The sequence below is a fragment of the Salvelinus sp. IW2-2015 genome, linkage group LG25 (assembly GCF_002910315.2).
Source record: "Salvelinus sp. IW2-2015 linkage group LG25, ASM291031v2, whole genome shotgun sequence".
NCBI classification, from domain to species: Eukaryota; Metazoa; Chordata; class Actinopteri; order Salmoniformes; family Salmonidae; genus Salvelinus; species Salvelinus sp. IW2-2015.
Genome location: NC_036865.1, coordinates 22,832,094 through 22,851,436, shown reverse-complemented (window position 1 = coordinate 22,851,436; position 19,343 = coordinate 22,832,094). Strand labels below are relative to the sequence as shown.

General features: G+C 47.3%; 1 protein-coding gene across 1 annotated transcript in view; it reads left to right on the top strand.

Annotated features, from left to right (window-relative positions):
* The first annotated feature begins 11,476 nt into the window (after window positions 1–11,476).
* Window positions 11,477–19,343, top strand: part of dhx57 (DEAH (Asp-Glu-Ala-Asp/His) box polypeptide 57) — a 14,665-nt gene continuing 6,798 nt past the window's right edge. Inside the window, exons 1-9 of the mRNA XM_070434838.1 lie at window positions 11,477–11,533; window positions 12,159–12,227; window positions 12,380–12,613; window positions 12,789–13,121; window positions 13,600–13,791; window positions 13,979–15,179; window positions 15,443–15,564; window positions 15,793–16,041; window positions 16,219–16,306. Coding sequence (XP_070290939.1) covers window positions 12,417–12,613; window positions 12,789–13,121; window positions 13,600–13,791; window positions 13,979–15,179; window positions 15,443–15,564; window positions 15,793–16,041; window positions 16,219–16,306 — 2,382 coding nt within the window. The 5' untranslated portion in view covers window positions 11,477–11,533; window positions 12,159–12,227; window positions 12,380–12,416. The remainder of the gene's footprint in view (window positions 11,534–12,158; window positions 12,228–12,379; window positions 12,614–12,788; window positions 13,122–13,599; window positions 13,792–13,978; window positions 15,180–15,442; window positions 15,565–15,792; window positions 16,042–16,218; window positions 16,307–19,343) is intronic.

Here is a 19,343-nt window from a genome sequence, read left to right as displayed (position 1 = left end):
GGGCCGTGAGAGGGTGTCCGCCCTCACCTCGTGCCTCACCGGGAAAACCCTGGAGTGGACCAGTTTGAGGAGTTCACCCGCCGCTTCCGTCTTCGACCACCCGGCCGAGGGTAGAGAGGCGGGTGAACGCCTCTTCCATCTGAGGCAGGGGACAAGGAGCACACAGGAGTTCGCCCTGGAGTTTCGAACCCTGGCTGCCGGCACGGGATGGAACAACAGGGCCCTGATCGACCATTATCGCTGCAGTCTGTGCGATGGCGTCCGTCGGGAGTTGGCCTGCAGAGACACCACCCTCACGTTCGACCAGCTGGTGGACCTGTCCATCCGGCTGAATAACCTGCTGGCTACCCGTGGACGTTCAGACCGGGGTCTGTTGGTTCCATCCCCCCGCACCCCCTCTCTGATACCCATGGAGCTGGGAGGGGCGGTGCGCAGGGAGACCGGAGGGGGTTCCAGCTCGGGCACCATKTGTGGCCGCAGAGGTCACACTGCCGGTTGGTGCCGGGTTGGTTCCTCTGGGTATCGAGGCAGCAGGCAGGGCGGTCTGGCGTCACCCCAGGTGAGCCGACACCTGGGCCCTCTGTTGCACATATGTTTGTGTATGTCACTTTTCCTGAGTTTTACCCGCATTCCCAGCATAAGGCGCTTGTCGATTCAGGCGCGGCTGGGAATTTTATAGATAGATCGTTCGCCCATAGTTTAGGGATCCCTATTGTTCCCGTGGCTGTGCCCTTCCCCGTTCACACCTTAGATAGTCGACGATTAGGGTAAGGGTTGATTAGGTAGGCCACCGCTCCTCTGGGCATGGTGACGCAGGGGGGTCACAAGGAGAGAATTAGTCTCTTCCTTATTGACTCTCCTGCGTTTCCCGTGGTGCTAGGCCTACCCTGGTTAGCTTGTCATGACCCCACTGTATCTTGGCCACAGAGGGCTCTCACGGGGTGGTCGCAAAAGTGCTCGGGGAGGTGTTTAGGGGTTTACGTTGGTGCTACTATGGTGGAAAGTCCAGACCAGGTCTCCACCATGCGCATTCCCCCTGATTATGCTGATTTGACTCTCGACTTCTCCAAAAAGAAGGCGGCTCAATTACCACCCCATCGACGGGGCGATTGTGCGATAAATCTCCTGGTAGACGCTGCACTTCTCAGGAGTCACGTGTATCCCCTCTCACAGGCGGAGACGGAGGCTATGGAAACATATGTCTCCGAATCCCTGCGTCAGGGGTACATTCGGTCCACCACGTCACCCGCCTCCTCGAGTTTCTTTTTTGTGAAGAAGAAGGAAGGAGGTCTGCGCGCATGTATTGACTATCGGGTATTTGAACCAGATCACGGTGAGGTATAGTTACCCGCTACCGCTCATAGCCACAGCGATTGAGTCCATGCACGGGGCGCGCTTCTTCACCAAACTAGATCTGAGGAGCGCTTACAACCTGGTGCGTATCCGGGAGGGAGACGAGTGGAAGACGGCTTTCAGTACCACTTCAGGGCACTATGAGTACCTCGTCATGCCGTACGGGTTGATGAATGCGCCATCAGTTTTCCAAGCCTTTGTAGACGAGATTTTCAGAGACCTGCACGGGCAGGGTGTAGTGGTGTATATTGATGACATTCTGATATACTCCGCTACAGGCGCCGAGCATGTGTCCCTGTTACGCAGGGTGCTTGGTCGCCTGTAGGAGCATGACCTGTACGTCAAGGCTGAGAAATGCCTGTTCTTCCAGCAGTCCGTCTCCTTCCTAGGGTACCGCATTTCCACCTCAGGGGTGGAGATGGAGAGTGACCGCATTTCAGCCGTGCGTAATTGGCCAACTCCCACCACGGTAAAAGAGGGCTAGCGGTTCTTAGGGTTTGTCAACTACTACCGGAGGTTTATCTGGGGTTTTGGTCAGGTAGTGGCTCCCATTACCTCACTGCTGAAGAGGGYCCCGGTACGTTTGCAGTGGTCAGCTGAGGCGGACAGGGCTTTAAGTCACCTGAGGGCTCTGTTTACCTCGGCTCCCGTGCTAGCCAATCCGGATCCCTCTTTGGCGTTCATAGTGGAGGTGGACGCGTCCGAGGCTGGGATAGGAGCTGTGCTCTCTCAGCGCTCGGGTACGACACCGAAGCTCCGCCCCTGTGCCTTCTTCTCGAAGAAGCTCAGCCCGGCGGAGCGAAACTATGACATGGGGGACCGGGAGCTGTTGGCTGTCGTCAAGGCCTTGAAGGCGTGGAGACATTGGCTTGAGGGGGCTAAACACCCTTTTCTCATCTGGACTGACCACCGCAATCTGGAGTACATCCGGGCAGCGAGGAGACTGAACCCTCGCCAGGCAAGGTGGGCCATGTTTTTCACCCGTTTTGTGTTCACCCTTTCCTARAYACCAGGCTCCCAGAARGTGAAGGCAGAKGCARTYTCCCYGCTGTATGACARAGAGGAGCGGCCCATGGATCCCACTCCCATACTCCCCGCCTCCTGCCTGGTGGCACCGGTAGTGTGGGAGCTGGACACGGACATTGAGCAGGCGTTACGTGCAGAGCCCTCTCCCATCCAGTGTCCCGCTGGGCGTCTGTACGTCCCGTCTGCTGTTCGTGACCGGTTGATCTATTGTGGGCCCACACGTCACCCTGGTATGTACCGGGTTTTGTTTACCCATTGARTTATTGTTCTGTGTACGGTGATTTTGTTTATTAAACTGCGCCGTTGTAAATCAGTTTTTGCTCTCCTGCGCCTGACTTCTCTGCCGCCAGTACGCACTCCCTACACAAACAACGTTTCTAATCAATCCTCAGGTACCCTAATATGTAAATAAACAATATCATTTAAGACGGAGAATAGTATGTTCATTAGCGGAGATAAATAACGAAGTGCGCGCCCTCACCACTACAGCCAAAATGGGAGCCACCTAGAAAAACTTCGAATTCTAGCTAATTTTTCAAAAAAACAAGCCTGAAACTCTTTCTAAAGACTGTTGACATTTACTGGAAGCCCTAGGAACTGCAATCTGGGAGGTATTCCATTGATATTCCCATAGACAGCCATTATAATGAGTGGTGAGCTCAAAAAAAAWATCTCAGATGGATTCTCCTCGGGTTTTCGCCTGCTATATCAGCTCTGTTATACTCACAGACATTATTTTAACAGTTTTGGAAACTTTAGAGTGTTTTCTATCCAATACTACCAATTATATGCATATCCTAACTTCTGGGCCTGAGTAACAGGCAGTTGACTTTGGGCACCTCATTCATCCAAACTTCCGAATACTGCCCCCTATCCATAAGAAGTTTAAGAAAACGTTCCATAAAAACCACAAGAAACTTTAATAATGTTCAGAGAACATTTTACGAATGTTATTTAAAAGCATATACGTTGAACAAAAATATAAATGCAACATGAAGCAATTTCAAAGATTTTACAGCTCATATAAGGAAATCAGTCAATTGAAATGAATTCATTAGGCCCTAATCCAGGGTTTACCAAACTTGGTCCTTGGGACCCCAAGGGGTGCAAGTTTTGGTTTTTGCCTTAGCACTACACAGCTGATTCAAATAATCAACTAATCATCAAGCTTTGATCATTTGAATCAGCTGTGTAGTGGTAGGGCAAAAACCAAAAAGTGCACCCCTTGGGGTCCCAGGGACAGAGTTTGAGAAACGCTGCCCTAATCTATGGATGTCACATCACTGGGAAAACAAATATGCATCTGTTGGTCACAGATACACTATATATACAAAAGTATGTGGACACGCCTTCAAATTAGTGGATTCGGCTATTTCAGCCACACCAGTTGCTGACAGGTGTATACAATCGAGCACCGAGCCATGCAATCTCCATAGACAAACATTGGCAGTAGAATGGCCTTACTGAAGAGCTCAATGACTCTCAATGTGGCACCGTCATAGGATGCCACCTTTCCAACAAGACATTTCATAAAATTTCTGCCCTYCTAGAGCTTTCCCGACCACCTGTTTTGAGCCCAACATTTTCAGAAAGAAAATACATACAAATTGCCTGTATTGCATGTCACATATCAGTTTGCAAACAATGTAAAAAATACATATATTTCAGTTAATAAAGCTGCATACAAACATGGTCTCTTTTTGCTTTCTTGAGAAAGGCAGCTCCAAAATACAAGCGTTTCAGCCTAGCTCAGTGCTTTCTGTGGTGGTGGGGCAGCCAGTGGAAAATATGCAGGGGTTGGTAATGTTCTCTAGTTGCACCGTGATTGSATCAGTGTTCTGTCACTCATGGGGACACTTCGTCACCTCCAAATCTAAGGGTAGAGCTCCATAGAGTTACATTAGAAGTACCCATCCATGGACTGATCATGTCAACATCATACTTTCAAAATCTTAGCAGTCATCATCATGAATCAAGTTGACAATCTACTGGCAAATTATTTTTAATCCTTGTCATATGAAGAGAAATAATGAAGAGAAATTATACATAAAACTTATCGGTGCTCATCGGCCATTGGACATAAACATTACACAACAAGTTGGAAATCGCAAATTCAACAATGAGTGGTTTTGAAGGAATCAGTGGCTAACTGTAAGCATTGCAAAGCAATCATGAATAGCCTGCTATTCAGTCGAGTGGGTGTGTGGTCTCTATTCTGGGTTTAAGGGTCTCTTTTCCAAGCTTAAAATGATAAACATTGGCCATGCTGTCAATCRAGCATGATTTCTGCTACGCTCAAAACAACTGTTAACTCGGAACTGGGATATCTGACTTCAGTGATTTCAAGACAACTGGGAACTCTGGGGAAAAAACTAGCTCCGACTGGGAAAATACATTTTGAACGGTCATCAAACTCGGAATTGTAGGTCAGGAACTCGGGCCTCTTTCTAGAGCTACGACCTGAAGATCACTYACGTCATCATGATTCAACCTTGTTTTTTTTTTAGTTTCCAGTTGTCTTGAAAGCACCATAAATCCAGAGAATACCAGAATTTGATGACAAAATTTGCCCACGAAGGACCGCCGCACCACCTTCCTGTTCAAGTGAGCACAGCACAAGGTGAGTCCATAAATGTCTTGTATGCTGCTGCATAAATTATGTAATATGCCAGGGAGATGTGTATACTGTAGCTAAGAAAGTAATACCAAGTGTATGTATGTTGTGTAGTAAGCTGCCTCTCCCTAATAATTTGGTATATTTCCCCTCTTACATGTAGCCTATAACCCGTTAAAGACAAATGTAATAATCAAATATTGTAAGCGCTTTCATTGTCTGCTTATATGCCCCCTTTATTTATCCTACGGTTCTGACTTGGTGTACAGGGAGAACACTGTAAGAACGGCCCATGTTCTGAATTCTGTCGCTGTAAATTTCAAAAGTGCTGAACAAATAGTTATATTGACTACGTCCGTCCTAACTCTCTCATTAATGTCTTAATCGAAATTACGGATTGCCTCTTATCCGCTTGTCGTCTCCTTATGCCATAGTTTGTACATCTCAATTGTCAGTAGAAACCACAAGTCAGCCATATCAGCTATGTTTTTTTAAAAGGCAGTAAATGAGGCTGAATTAACTGTTATGCTGCCAGACAAGGCTCTGCTGATCGCCAGGTGTAGCAGTGGTAATCTGCTGTTGGGACAGCTTTATGTAGGCCTTAACAGTTTGTGGGCACCGTTTGTCACCGTTATAGTGCAATTAATGTATTGTTTAGTGTTGTGTAGTGGCTTTGCTGGCATGCATCCCCAATTGTTTTTGTTTGTTTGCCCCACCAAGATTAACATGCTAAAATCGCCACTGGGTAGGCCACACAAACTCACAGAACAGAACCGCCGAGTGCTGAAGCGTATAACCGTCTGTAAACGATTGCTACACTCACTACCAAGTTCCAAATTGCCTCTGGAAGCAACGTCAGCACAAGAACTGCTCATCGGGAGCTTCATGAAATGGGTTTCCATTGCGAGCTGCCGCACACAAACCTAAGATCACCATGCGCAATGCCAAGTGTCGGCTGAAGTGGTGTAAAGCGCACTGCCATTGGACTCTGGAACAGTGGAAACGCATTCTCTGCAGTGATGAATCACACTTCACCATCTGGCAGTCCAACAGACAAATCTGGTTTTGGCGGATGCCAGGAGAACGCTACCTGCCCAAATGCATAGTGCCAACTGTAAAGTTTGGTGGAGGAAGGAATAATGGCCTGGAGCTGTTTTCATGGTTCGGGCTAGGCCCCTTAGTTCCAGTGAAGGGAAATCTTAATGCTACAGCATACAATGACATTCTAGACGATTCTGTGCTTCAAACTTTGTGGCAAAAGTCTGGGAAAGGCCCTTTCCCGTTTCAGCATGACAATGCCCCCGTGCACAAAGCGAGGTCCATACAGAAATGGTTTGTTGAGATTGGTGTGGAAGAACTTGACTGGCTTGCACAGAGCCCTGATCTCAACCCCATCGAACACCTTTGGCATGAATTGGAACGCAGATCTTCCAACATCTAGTGGAAAGCCTTCCCAGAAGAGTGGAGGCTGTTGTAGCAGCAAAAGGGGGGGGGGACAACTCTATATTAATGCCCATGATTCTGGAATGAAATGTTCGACAAGGTGTTTTGGTCATGTAGCGTACCTTAAAAAAAAGTTAAGGGCATGGATCAGACAACCAGTCAGTATCTAGTGTGACCACCATTTGCATCATGCAGTGCGACACATCTCCTTCGCATGGAGTTGATCAGGCTGTTGATTGTGGCCTGTGGAATGTTGTCCCACTCATCTTCAATGGCTGTGCGTAGTTGCTGGATATGGGCAGGAACTGGAAAATGCTGTTGTCCACGTCGATCCAGAGCATCCAAAAGACGCTCAATGGGTGACATGTCTGGTGAGTATGCAGGCCATGGATGATCTGGGATATTTACAATTTCCAGGATATCAATAAAATGCAATTGTGTGAAACCAAAAACATACATTCCCACAACTTCCAAGGAACCACATGTGCTAGCTGGTTGTTTTCCAAGAAATCAGGGAGTTTTGTGTGTTGCCCCTCCTTATGTAACATAGCCTTGTTACCAGTGTCACAAGTTCTTGCCTTGTGCTTGGAAGGCTGCAGCACAGGACCACTGGGGATGAAAAGCTAGTTCAGACGCTCAACAAGAGATGCGTGTTTCAATGAAGGTCACACTATTCCCACAAATCAAGGCCTTCCTGTGAACAATGTTCTCATTCTTTGTGTGTTTGTGGAGTGCTGTTCTCACTCACCCTGATAAGCGTATGGAGGTATGGGCATGTTCTCCTCCGATCTGATACGATGGATGGGTGATGCAGTACATGTGCCATGCTATCTCCCACCCCTCCAACCACAAACCACACAAACCACCCCCAGCCCTCCCCTCCACACCCATATCAACAGACCCAGGCACTCCAAGCTAGCTGAAAGGGGGAAGGACCAACATTCGTGAACTTAAGCGTAGGCAAAGTCATATCCAGTCCTCTTTCTCTGAGAAAGGCACAGCCAGAAACAATTTAACTCCAAACTCCAAAATAAAAGGAAACAAAGTTATCTATGCTCTCTCAGCAGATGTTTGATGATTTACTGAAGACAATTATAGGCATAACCAACACACGTGTTATTGAGAAATTCGTCACATAACTGAATTTGGCGAACAAAGTTAACACCAAATGCAGACATTAAGCATAGACACTGTATACATGGTATACATTCTACCACACACTTTACTGTGTCATGGTAAATGGTGGAAGTAAAAATACATTCTTGTTGGCATTCCAGAAACAGAATATTCATTGATGGATTCCTCCACTGATCTAGATTACTTTGCTGATTATAAACAGTTAAAGCTGCAATATATAACTTTTTGGGCGACCTGACCAAATTCACATAGAAATATGAGTTATAGATCTGTCATTCGCATTGAAAGCAAGTCTGATAAGTGGTAGATCTGTTCTGTGTGCACTATTTCTAAGCTTCCCGTTCTTAAATTTAGTATTTGCTTCTTTTACTTTCGGTTTCGTACACCAGTTTCAAACAGCTGAAAATACAACATTTTTGGTTATGGAAAAGTTATTTCACAGCGGTTTAGAAGGCACAATGATTCTCTATACAATGACTGCTTGTTTTGTCATGAAAACTGAAACTAGGCGAACTATTCGAATTTTAGCAACAAGGAAATGGCGGAGAGATGTATGCATAGTGCATCATTAAAAGATTGCAGTAGTGGAAAAAGCTCTATATACTGTAGCATTGGTTAACTGAGGCTTACACAGACACACTGACTGTGTTTCATCACCTCTAATGAGGACTTTTGGCTGTGTGACTCAAAGTAAGAGAAATGTCTCATTCATTGCATGGTGCCATGAGGCATTTACCACACCGTCATATACTCACTGACTACTTCAGTCTTTGCTACAGGCAGAAATCTTGAAGAGACCATGAAGAGACTCATTGCAGGAGTTTTATGGGAAATACAAGGACATTGTATGTGCCGTTTTATTAGGTGCCTTTCAAATCTCCCTCTCACTGGAGTCTAATTTTGTTATTTTGAATATGTGTTATGTACAGTTGAAGTTGAAAGTTTCCATACACCTCAGCCAAAAACTCAGTTTTTCACAATTCCTGACATTTAATCCTAGTAAAAATTCCCTGTCTTAAGTCAGTTAGGATCACCACTTTATTTTAATAATGTGAAATGTCAGAATAATAGTAGAGAGAATAATTTATTTTAGCTTTATTTCTTTCATCACATTCCCAGTGGGTCAGAAGTTTACATAAACTCAATTAGTATTTGGTAGCATTGCCTTTAAATTGTTTAACTTGGGTCAAACGTTTCAGGTAGCCTTCCATAAGCTTCCCACAATAAGTTGGGTGAATTTTGGCCCATTCCTCCTGACAGAGCTGGTGTAACTGAGTCAGGTTTGTAGGCCTCCTTGCTCGCACATGCCTTTTTCAGTTCTGCCCACAAATGTTCTATAGGATTGAGGTCAGGGCTTTGTGATGGCCACTACAATACCTTGACTTTGTTGTCCTTAAGCCATTTTGCCACAACTTTGGAAGTATACTTGGGGTCATTGTCCATTTGGAAGACCTATTTGCGACCAAGCTTTAACTTCCTGACTGATGGCTTGAGATGTTGCTTCAATATATCCACATAATTTTCCATCCTCATGATGCCATCTATTTTGTGAAGTGCACCAGTCCCTCCTGCAGCAAAGCACCCCTACAACATGATACTGCCACCCCTGTGCTTCACGGTTGGGATGGTGTTCTTCGGCTTGCAAGCCTCCCCCTTTTTCCTGCAAACATAACGATGGTCATTATGGCCAAACAGTTCTATTTGTTTCATCAGACCAGAGGACATTTGTCCAAAAAGTACGATCTTTGTCCCCATGTGCAGTTGCAAACCGTAGTCTGGCTTTTTATGGCGTTTTTGGAGCAGTGGCTTCTTTCTCGCTGAGTGGCCTTTCAGATGTCGCTAAAGGACTCGTTTTACTGTGGCTATAGATACTTTTGTACCTGTTTCCTCCAGCATCTTCACAAGGTCCTTTGCTGTTGTTCTGGGATTGGTTTGCACTTTTCGCACCAAAGTACATTCATCTCTAGGAGACAGAACACGTCTCCTTCCTGAGTGGTATGACGGCTGCGTGGTGTTTATACTTGCGTACTATTGTTTGTACAGATGAATGTGGTACCTTCAGAAGTTTGGAAATTGCTCCCAAGGATGAACCAGACTTGTGGAGGTCTACAATTTCTTTTCCTGAGGTCTTGGCTGATTTCTTTTGATTTTCCCATGATGTCAAGCAAAGAGACACTGAGTTTGAAGGTAGGCCTTGAAATACATCCACAGGTACACCTCCAATTGACTCAAATGATGTCAATTAGTATATCAAAAGCTTCTAATGCCATGACGTAATTTTCTGGAATTTTCCAGGTTGTTTAAAGGCACAGTCTACTTAGTGCATGTAAACTTCTGACCCACTGGAATTGTGATACAGTGAATTTTAAGTGAAATAATCTGTCTGTTAACAATTGTTGGAAAAATGAATGGTGTCATGCACAAAGTAGATGTCCCAACCGACTTGCCAAAACTATAGTTTGTTAACAAGAAATTTGTGGAGTGGTTGAAAAACAAGTTTTAATGACTCCAACCTAAGTGTATGTAAACTTCCGACTTTAACTGTATATTCAATAAATGCTCATAAAATGTAAGAAATAAAGGATGAATTAGAGTTATGTTATCTCACATCATGTCATGGGTTACATGATGAGTTTAAGTTTCAAGCCAGGAGCTGCCTTGTTGTGGATTCCTCCAGTCCAAACAAGTCTCTGAGAATCTGTGAACTTCCCATCACCCTCCAACCTAGTCAAAAACAACAAATAGAGCCATAGTTAGCCATAGGCCTAGCCTAACATTCACTTCTAGCCTATATCTACATATGACAGGAAAAAGTGAACATGCTAAAGTCATGGGTTTACCTGTTCTTGCTTCTGCAATATTTGGTCCCATCAGGGAATCTGTATGTCCCAGTGCCGTGGTACAAGTCCCCTTCATACATTGCCCCAGAGGGATGCTCCAGAGTCCCTCTGCCTTCATATGGAATAGAGGGAGCACTGTCCACTCACAGCAAAGTACCCACCCTGAAACCATGTTTGCCTATGCCACTCCTCAACACATATTCCTCTGTGGACCTGCAGCACTCACCTTCTGGTGATGACAGCCCACAATGTAGCTGGTTATAACATGTGGTTCTAACAGTTCGAATCAAAAATCTAATGTTACTGTGTCAATATGATATGATGACTTCCCATATCTGTCACCATTCTGGAAAATATAGGATACTTTCAAACTGCGTTCCTCTGAAATGAAATATATGATTGGAGTTCAAAACATAAGCTGAAACATAGGATAATAGTTAGCCTAAAGCACAAAAATGTACAATATTTAGGATATACATAGGATGGTCTGTGAAGTCTGGTCTTTACCTTTGCTTTCTGTGGCCTTTCCTTTCTTCTCTGCAGGAAAAACACTTAATTAATAATGACATTATAAGGAACAGAGTGAATGGAATGGCATCAAACCATGTGGTTGATGTATTTGATACCATCCTGCTTATTCTTCTACAGCCATTACCACGATCCCATCCTCCCCAATTAAGGTGCCACCAACCTCCTGTGGTAGCTAGATAGCTAACTAGCCAGTAAAACTTAACTCCACGATGTACTTCACATCAACTGACCGTCAAGTACACCGTGGAGTTTTACTTGGCTAGCAACTCACCTGACATTTTTGTGATGCTTTGACAAGTTACTTAATGTTGAGTCATTAGCTGGCTTGCTAACTTTAGCTGTCTGTCTGGCTGTCAAGCCAGTCTACACATTTGGGATGTGTTGCTAGTTCAAACATGACTATATCTTACTCTCTTTTTTCGTGCTGGTCCAGCTGATTTTGTTGCACTCTGCACTTCCCTAAACGTTATGTTACCATGGCAACTCTAAAGTTATACAACTCTCACCGGAAAAATAACTTTGACCTCTGATTCATTAACCAATGAGAGAGAAGCTGAATTTGCCGGTGAACCGATCAGCTTTGTGTCAGGTTTGTACATGTTCTTCGGTCTCTGGCTAAATAACCTGTTATTTGTTTCTCTTATGTATTTTTTTCCTCGACCGTTCGTAGATAGTACGTTTTTTTTAAGCAAAAGTTTTCACTAAATGTCCTCTTGCCCATAAAGAAATAAACAATGTGTTCTACCGACCTACCGGTAGCTAGGCTAACTATTTAGCTAGCTAACGTTAACATAGCATGGCTACTGACTAGCCATCTTCAGTACAAGTTGACTGTTAAGTGTACTGTTGAGTCATTCGAATCAATTATCTCGTTTGCCCACAACCCATTGCGTTTTATGAACTAAACACGATGTAAACGTGTTTTGTCAGCCAGAAAGAACAACTTTAGCTACCCGGTTCTCCCTTTTAAGGCACCGTCACCGTGCCTTGTATAATTATGGCCACCGGCGCCGTATGTGTCATTGAACTAAAAACTGAAGCCCAGAGTAGGAAGTGAAGTCAGCAACTGCAAAACAACCGAGTGCTACAGTAATACAAGAAGTATGTCCGGCGCATAATAACATAGTTACCTGGCAATGTGTTATGCTATTGAATAGTCAAAGGCTCGTTGCAAACTACATCTGGTATTAGACTGCATCTCTCTCTCTATACAGGTCGACTACAGTATCTTCCTCTCATTCAGCACAGGTCAGAAGCAGGTGTCAAATGCCATTGCATTGAAGGTATGTGTGGTGACTATGCACTTAGTTTTGTGTTGACCTTATTCATGAAATAGACACACATTTTAACTCAAGATGCTTGCCAACCCTGAGCAGGGTTGACACCACAGCACTAATAATGTACGTCTTGATTTGTCTGCTTTTGTTCTCTTCAGGTGTGATTGTACTTTGGATTACAGAAAGAGACGTGAAATGAGTGGAAGAAGGAGGGGGCAGCCCAACAGAGGTGGAGGGCGATTTAACAAGCCCAGAGGAGGAGGAGGGAGAGGAAGAGGGGGAGGAGGAGGAGGAGGAGGAGGGGGAGGAGGAGGAGGTGGAAAGGCAGCGAGTGGTGGCTGGGATGACGGTGACGATTTCAGCCTTGATTTTGGACCCAGTCGCTCAACCAGGTACAGTGTAATTACATTTACATTTTAGTAATTTAGCCAACACTCTTATCCTGAGCATTCGTCTTAAGATAATTAGTTAGCTACTAGAGTAGTCATGCTTGCTCTGATCCTTTGAAATGTGGAATAAGCCTGAATAATTAACTTATTTCTCTCATCTCTCTTTCTCTATCCACAGGCCCACCTCGGGCAGAGGAAGGGGTGGGAGCAGCCGGGGCAGCGGGGGTAGCAGCAGAGGTAGAGGAGGAAGGGGAAGGAGCACTGGTGGAGGGAGGGGTAGAGGTGGCGGAGATAGGGGTAGGGGAAAGGTTAATGGTAGGGGTTTACCCAAGTCCCTAATTAGCGAGAGACCTCGGCCTAGGCTGCTGGATGAAGACAGGCCTCGCCTCAGGCCTGAGATGATGGGCAACATGCCCATGCAGAAGATCTTCATGACAAATGAGAACCAGGAGCAGGTGAAAGAGCTGCTGAGAGAGCTGCAGACCCAGGACTACGACGACGAGCCATATGAGTGAGTTCTCAAAACATACTGTGAGAGACTGTCCACTGGGGTGCCTTTAGAACACTGGGGTGCCTTTAGAACACTGGGGTGCCTTTAGAACACTGGGGTGCCTTTAGAACACTGGGGTGCCTTTAGAANTTAGAACACTGGGGTGCCTTTAGAACACTGGGGTGCCTTTAGAACACTGGGGTGCCTTTAGAACACTCCTTTGGGACACTGGGGTGCCTTTAGAACACTCCTTTGGGACACTGGGGTGCCTTTAGAACACTGGGGTGCCTTTAGGACACTGGGGTGCCTTTAGGACACTGGGGTGCCTTTAGGACACTGGGGGACTGTATAATATTAGAATAATTGGTTTGTCTTCAGGGATGGTGTTTTCTTCTCGGCAGAGATTTGTTTAGTTGCACTGGGATGTATCAGGTGTCACCTTGTTGACCCGAATAGACTAATAACATCACGTGATCTTAACCCACCTGTCCTTTCTCAGTGAAGAAGATGAGTATGAGGAAGAGGAGGAGTATGATGAGCTGGATTACCGGGAGGAAGGGCAGTTCTGGAACACCCATGATGAGCCTGTTGAGAGTGCAGAGAGCCCCGTCTATGATCCTGACTCTGAGGATGAACGGCGGCCCACTCCCGAAGCAGTCATAGGACTGTTTGCCATAGGAAAGCTCTGCAGGTATCAACACCACTTAGATTCAGACTTAACCTTCTGTACCCATCTCAGCTCTAATGATATGTCAGGGTGGGATATTTAGTGACATTTTTTAAATTGTTTATGAAGGGGGTTGCTTCCAGTCATTTTGATGAATGTGTCATGTCTTGATGTGTCGTTTCTAACATCCCTCCCTCGGCGTTGTGTGTAGGTATGGTTTCGACCGGGAGCGCAGCAAGCAGGCCCTGGAGGCAGGTGTTGGGGAGGTGGGAGCAACCATGGAACAGCTGCTCCTCCAGGTCTTCTCCGAGCGCTACGGCCCCAAAGCTGTCTCCCCCGATGGCCTCCAAGGGGCGCCCATGGACGAGTGCCTCACCCAGAGACAGGAGGAGGCCTTGGCCCTCACCGCAATCTACGGCGACCGCTTCACCGAGCGCATCGCCAACAGCGTTTGGACTGTCACTTTGGACCCTGACTTCCTAGCCGACATTGCAGGAGGAAAACAAAAGGCATCTGCTCGCACCGACGACTCCGTTCAAATTAGGGACGTCTGCAGCTTCTACCTAAAGGGTGCCGGCTGCAGGTTTGGAGCTAAGTGCAAGTATAAGCACCAGATGCCCACCAAGGGAACAGCTTCGGGCCCTCAAGACCCCGTGGGAGCCAGCCAACCTGGGTTTAGCAGCTACTCCTCTCCAGAGTATGAGCTGGAGGTCCGCTTCCCTAAAGGGAACCGCTACCCCTTCCAGGCCCCTGTCGTAGCCTTCAGCACTAACGATGAGACCATAGGGGCCGCAGCCAGGCTGAGTGTCACAGAGCATCTGTTCGGGGAGGCCTTGGCTGCAGCGAAGGAGGGTGAGCCCGTGGTCTACACCCTGATCACTTGCTGCGAGGACGAGGCCACCATGAAGGAGCTGCTGTCAGTCACGCATCATAAATACAGCTCCCTGCCCCCTGTGGTAGTGGCTCCACCCCCTGCTGCTGTTGCCTTGACGAAGAGCAAGAGTGGGAGGAGCAACACGGCATTACATGTGGAGGGCAAGAGTAGTACGAACACCAACAGAACTACCCCAACTAACAGCACCGCCAACAGCAGAACTGCCCCAACTAACAACAGCACCGCCACAGGCAGAACTGCCCCAACTAACAACAGCACCGCCAACAGCAGAACTGCCCCAACTAACAACAGCACCGCCAACAGCAGAACTGCCCCGACTAACAGAACAAGCAGCCACAGGATACAGCAGGCCACAGAAGACTTGGAGGAGGAGGAGGATGATGAGGAAGAAGTAGTGGTTCCTGAGACCGAGAGCTATGTCAACCTGAGGAAGAAGATGGTGAAGAGACATGAAGAGAGGACAGGGAGCCAGCAAAAGGAGAACGCCAAACTGTGTCGAGAGTTCAGGACAAAACAGGTAGAGTAGAGAATGTACTTCATTCTGGGCTGTTACTACAGTACAAGAGGGACATGTAAACAGCCTGTCTTATGCTATTTAGCTCCATCTATTGGTGGTATGGGAGACTTGCGATTCATCAGTCCTGTCCAATACTAGTCATGGCCATATCCATACGCCTGAAAACATGTAGTCATGAAAAAGCTCGCTCCCTAATGATGATATGTGAATGTCTGTTCTGTTTTCTCCATCTAATCCCCTGTTGCTGTTCCTTTCTCTGCCAGTCATCCAGGCGCTTCACCTCCATGTTGCAGCAGAGACAGAAGCTGCCTGCTTGGAATGAGAAGGAGAACATCCTGGACCTGTTGGACAACTGCCAGGTGCTGGTGGTCAGTGGCATGACTGGGTGAGTCAGTGACAGGCCTGAGTACACTGCAGCACAGCACACTGTGGCCAATATGGAATATTTCTAGGACCATTTTCAGTATTTGCATCAATCTGGAAAGTAAAATCTAATAATTAGTTATAGACAATTGTTTGTGTGGAATGCAACAGATGTTACTAGAGATGTTGCATTTTCCAGTGTTCTGTGTTTGGTGTTAATATCTGGTGTCTTTGTGGTGGTCTTGTACAGGTGTGGTAAGACCACCCAGATCCCTCAGTTCATTCTGGATGCATCTCTGAGTGGGCCTACTGACCAGGTGGCTAACATCATCTGCACCCAGCCCCGCCGTATCTCTGCCATCTCCGTGGCTGAGAGGGTGGCACAGGAGCGGGCAGAACGCCTCGGTAACTCAGTGGGCTACCAGATCCGCCTGGAGACCGTCAGGGTCAGTGGAACTCAATGTTGTACACATGCTCACATGCATAACCTTGCATTCTAGTTAAAGCAGTTAAAAAAAAAAATATTGAATTACACTTGTTCCCTCTCTCTCATATTCCCCCCCTCTATCTCTCATATCCCCCCTCTCCCTCTCTCATATCCCCCCATCTTTCTCCTCTCTTATCGTCATCTCTCATATTCCCCCCCTCTATCTCCTCATATTCCCGCACCTTCTAGTCTCTCAATTTCCGCCCCCACCTCTCTCTCTCATAATTTTCTGCTCGCGCCCCCGTCCCTCTCCTCTCTCATATTTCTCGGCCCCACCGTCCTCTCTCTTCTCATATTTCCCCCCACCCTCTCTCCTCCTGCTCTCTGGTCATATTTCCGCCCGCAACGCCTCTCTGCTCTCTCTCTCTCATATTTCCCCACCTCTTCTCTCTCTGGCTTCATATTTCCCCCCGACCTCTCTATCTCTCTCTCTCTCATATTTCGCCACCTCTCTCTCTCTCTCGTATATTTCCCCCCCACCTCTCTCGTTCTCTCTCTCTCTCATATTTCCCCCACCTGTTCGTTCTGCTCTCGTCTCTTCTCTATTTCCCCCCCACCCTCTCCTCTTCTCTCTCATCCATCTCCCATTACCAAGAGACACCTACAGGTCGCACACACCCACACCTCTTACCCATACGTTCTTTCCAGCCAGCGGGGTTGGGGCCACCCTCTGCGTCGTCTCTCATATTTCCCGCCCACCTCTCTCCTCTCTCTCTCTTCTCATCATTTCGCGCGCCCGCACCTCTCTCTCTCTCTCTCTCTGCTCTGCTCGTCATATTTCCCCCGCACCTCTCTCTCTCTCTCATCATACTCAACTCATATTTCCCCCCAACATCTGTCGTGCTTATATCTCTCTCTTTCCATAGGTGGTGGTCCCCCCCCACCCCTCCTCTCTGCTCTCTCTCTTCTCATATAATTTCCCACTCCACCTTCATCGATCTCTATACTCTACCTCATCCTCTCTCATCTTTTCATCATATTTCCCACCAAGGGCCAGAAAGTGGACCCCTCTCTCTGCGGTCGTCGGGTCTCGTCTGGATGAGTTTTCCCGCCGCGACAGGGATGGTTTCCCGCCCCATCTCCTCTCTCTCTCGTCTCGTCTGTCGTCTCTCATAGTTGGTCCCCGCCCCCCCCATATTCCTGCCTCTGCTCTCAGTCTAGCTCGCTTCCTCATATTTCGCGCCCGCCACCTATCTCTGTCTCTCTCTTCTCTCTCATATGTATCCCCCCCACCTCTCTCTCTCTCTCTCTCTCTCTCTCATATTTCCCCCCCACTCTCTCTCTCCTCTCTCTCTCATATTCCCCCTCATATTTCCCGCCCACCTCTCTCTCTCTTCTCTCTCATATTTCCCCCCACCTCTCTCTCTCTCTCTCCCTCTCTCTCCTCATATTCCCCGCGCCACCTTCTCTCTCTCTCTCTCTCTCTCTCTCATTTCCCCCCCCACCTCTCTCTCTCTCTCTCTCTCATATTCCCCAGCCACATATTCCCCCACCTCTCTTCTCTCTCTCTCTCTCATATTTCCCCCCCATATTTCCCCCCCTACTCTCTCTCCCTCTCTCCGTCTCTCTCTCTCATATTTCCCCCCCACCCTCCTCGTCTCTCTCTCTCTCTCCCTCTCATCATTTCCCCCACCTCTTCTCTCTTCTCGCCTCATATTTCCCTCCTCACTACTCTGCTACGCCTAGCATAATTTCCCCCACCTCTCTCTCTTCTCTCTCTCTCTCGGTCTCAATCTTCCCCCACCTCTTCTCTCCCTCGGGTCTCATATTTCTTCCCCACCTTTCTCTTTCTCCTTCCCCGCCCCTCCTCTCTCTCTCTCTCTCTTCTCTCTCTCATATTTTCCCCCCACCCCTCTCTCTCTCTGCTCTCTCTCATCGATCTTCTCCCCATATTTTCCCCCCACCTCTCTCGTCTCTCTCATCTTCCTCTCTCTCTCTACCCTTCTTCCATATCTTCCCCCCACCTCCTCTCCTCTCTTCTTCGTCTCTCTGCTCATCATTCCCCCCCACCTCTCTCTCTCTATACCCTCGTTCGTCTTCTCTCTCATACTTTCTTTCCCCCAGTACTGCTTTCCACTCTTCTCCTCATCTCTCTTTTCAGGTCATTATTTCCTCCCTACACCATCCTCTCATTCTCTCTCTCATAGGTCACCATATAAATCTCAAATGCGAAATCATAAATTTCCCCACCACACACAACCACTCTCTCAATCAATCATTCTCATCTATAATCATATTTCCCCCCGCCAGCCGGGTCTTCTTTCCTCTTTGCTCTTCGTCGTCGTCTCAAGGTATGTTTCACCTCCCACAGTTTCTCTCTCTCTCTCTCTTTCTTCTTCTCATATTTCCCCCATCTCTCTCTCGACTCTTCTCTCTCCTCCTGCCTCTTCTCATCATTCTCCCCGGACCGATCCACCTCTCTCCTCTATCTCTCTCTCTCCTCTCCTCCCCTCTCGCTCCCTCTCCCTCATATTTTCCATTTTCCAGGCCCCAAGCGCTCCTCTCTCTCTCATATAATTGCGCCCGACCAACCATCTCTACTCATCAATCATCATCTCTCTCAAAATAATCTCTCAATATTTTTCCCCCAGCCACCATCTCTCATATCATTATTACCAAGACGCCTCTCTCTCAATCATCGTCAGTCCTCTCACTCATCTCATCTTATCCAGAACCATAGTGGTGTTGGTAATCCTCTTGGCTCGCAATCAGTCCTGCGGACGCCACTAAGCCGGGACATGGACTTGTAACTAAAGACACCACAGGACCGTTTCACTACTGGAGAGAGGACTGAGAAGGAGGGGGAGGCAGAAGCGCGTGCGACGGGAGGGATCGTCGCTCATTGTCGATAGTGGATTGAGTGTGCAATGAGCGCTGGCACAGAGGAGAGGGGTTGAGATATCAAACACATACATCATCTGTGAGTATTCTTATTAGTTATGGTGTCGTAATAAGCACTGATAGAGGGCTAAGCAGCATAGGCAGACTGCGCGGTCACTATGCGTTGCTAGTTAGCCTTCCTCCTGGTGCTTTTTTGACCACTTGTCTCTCCTACTCTCGCTGCTCGTTGTCGCCTTTTCGCTCGTCCGTTCCTTCTCCCTCAGTGACTTTCCTCTGTCTGTTGGTGTTTGAATGATTTCTGCATTGGGTCCTAGCGATCCAGACCTGAAGAGTTGCGGATGTGCGATCGAGACTGCCAGACGTCGTCGAAGGCTAGCCTCGTTCTTTCGCTCAGTAGCTTAATACAACTGTGTAACACTCATCTCTCATACCAGTGTTACTGATACAGCATCCCTCTACCCACAGCACACATT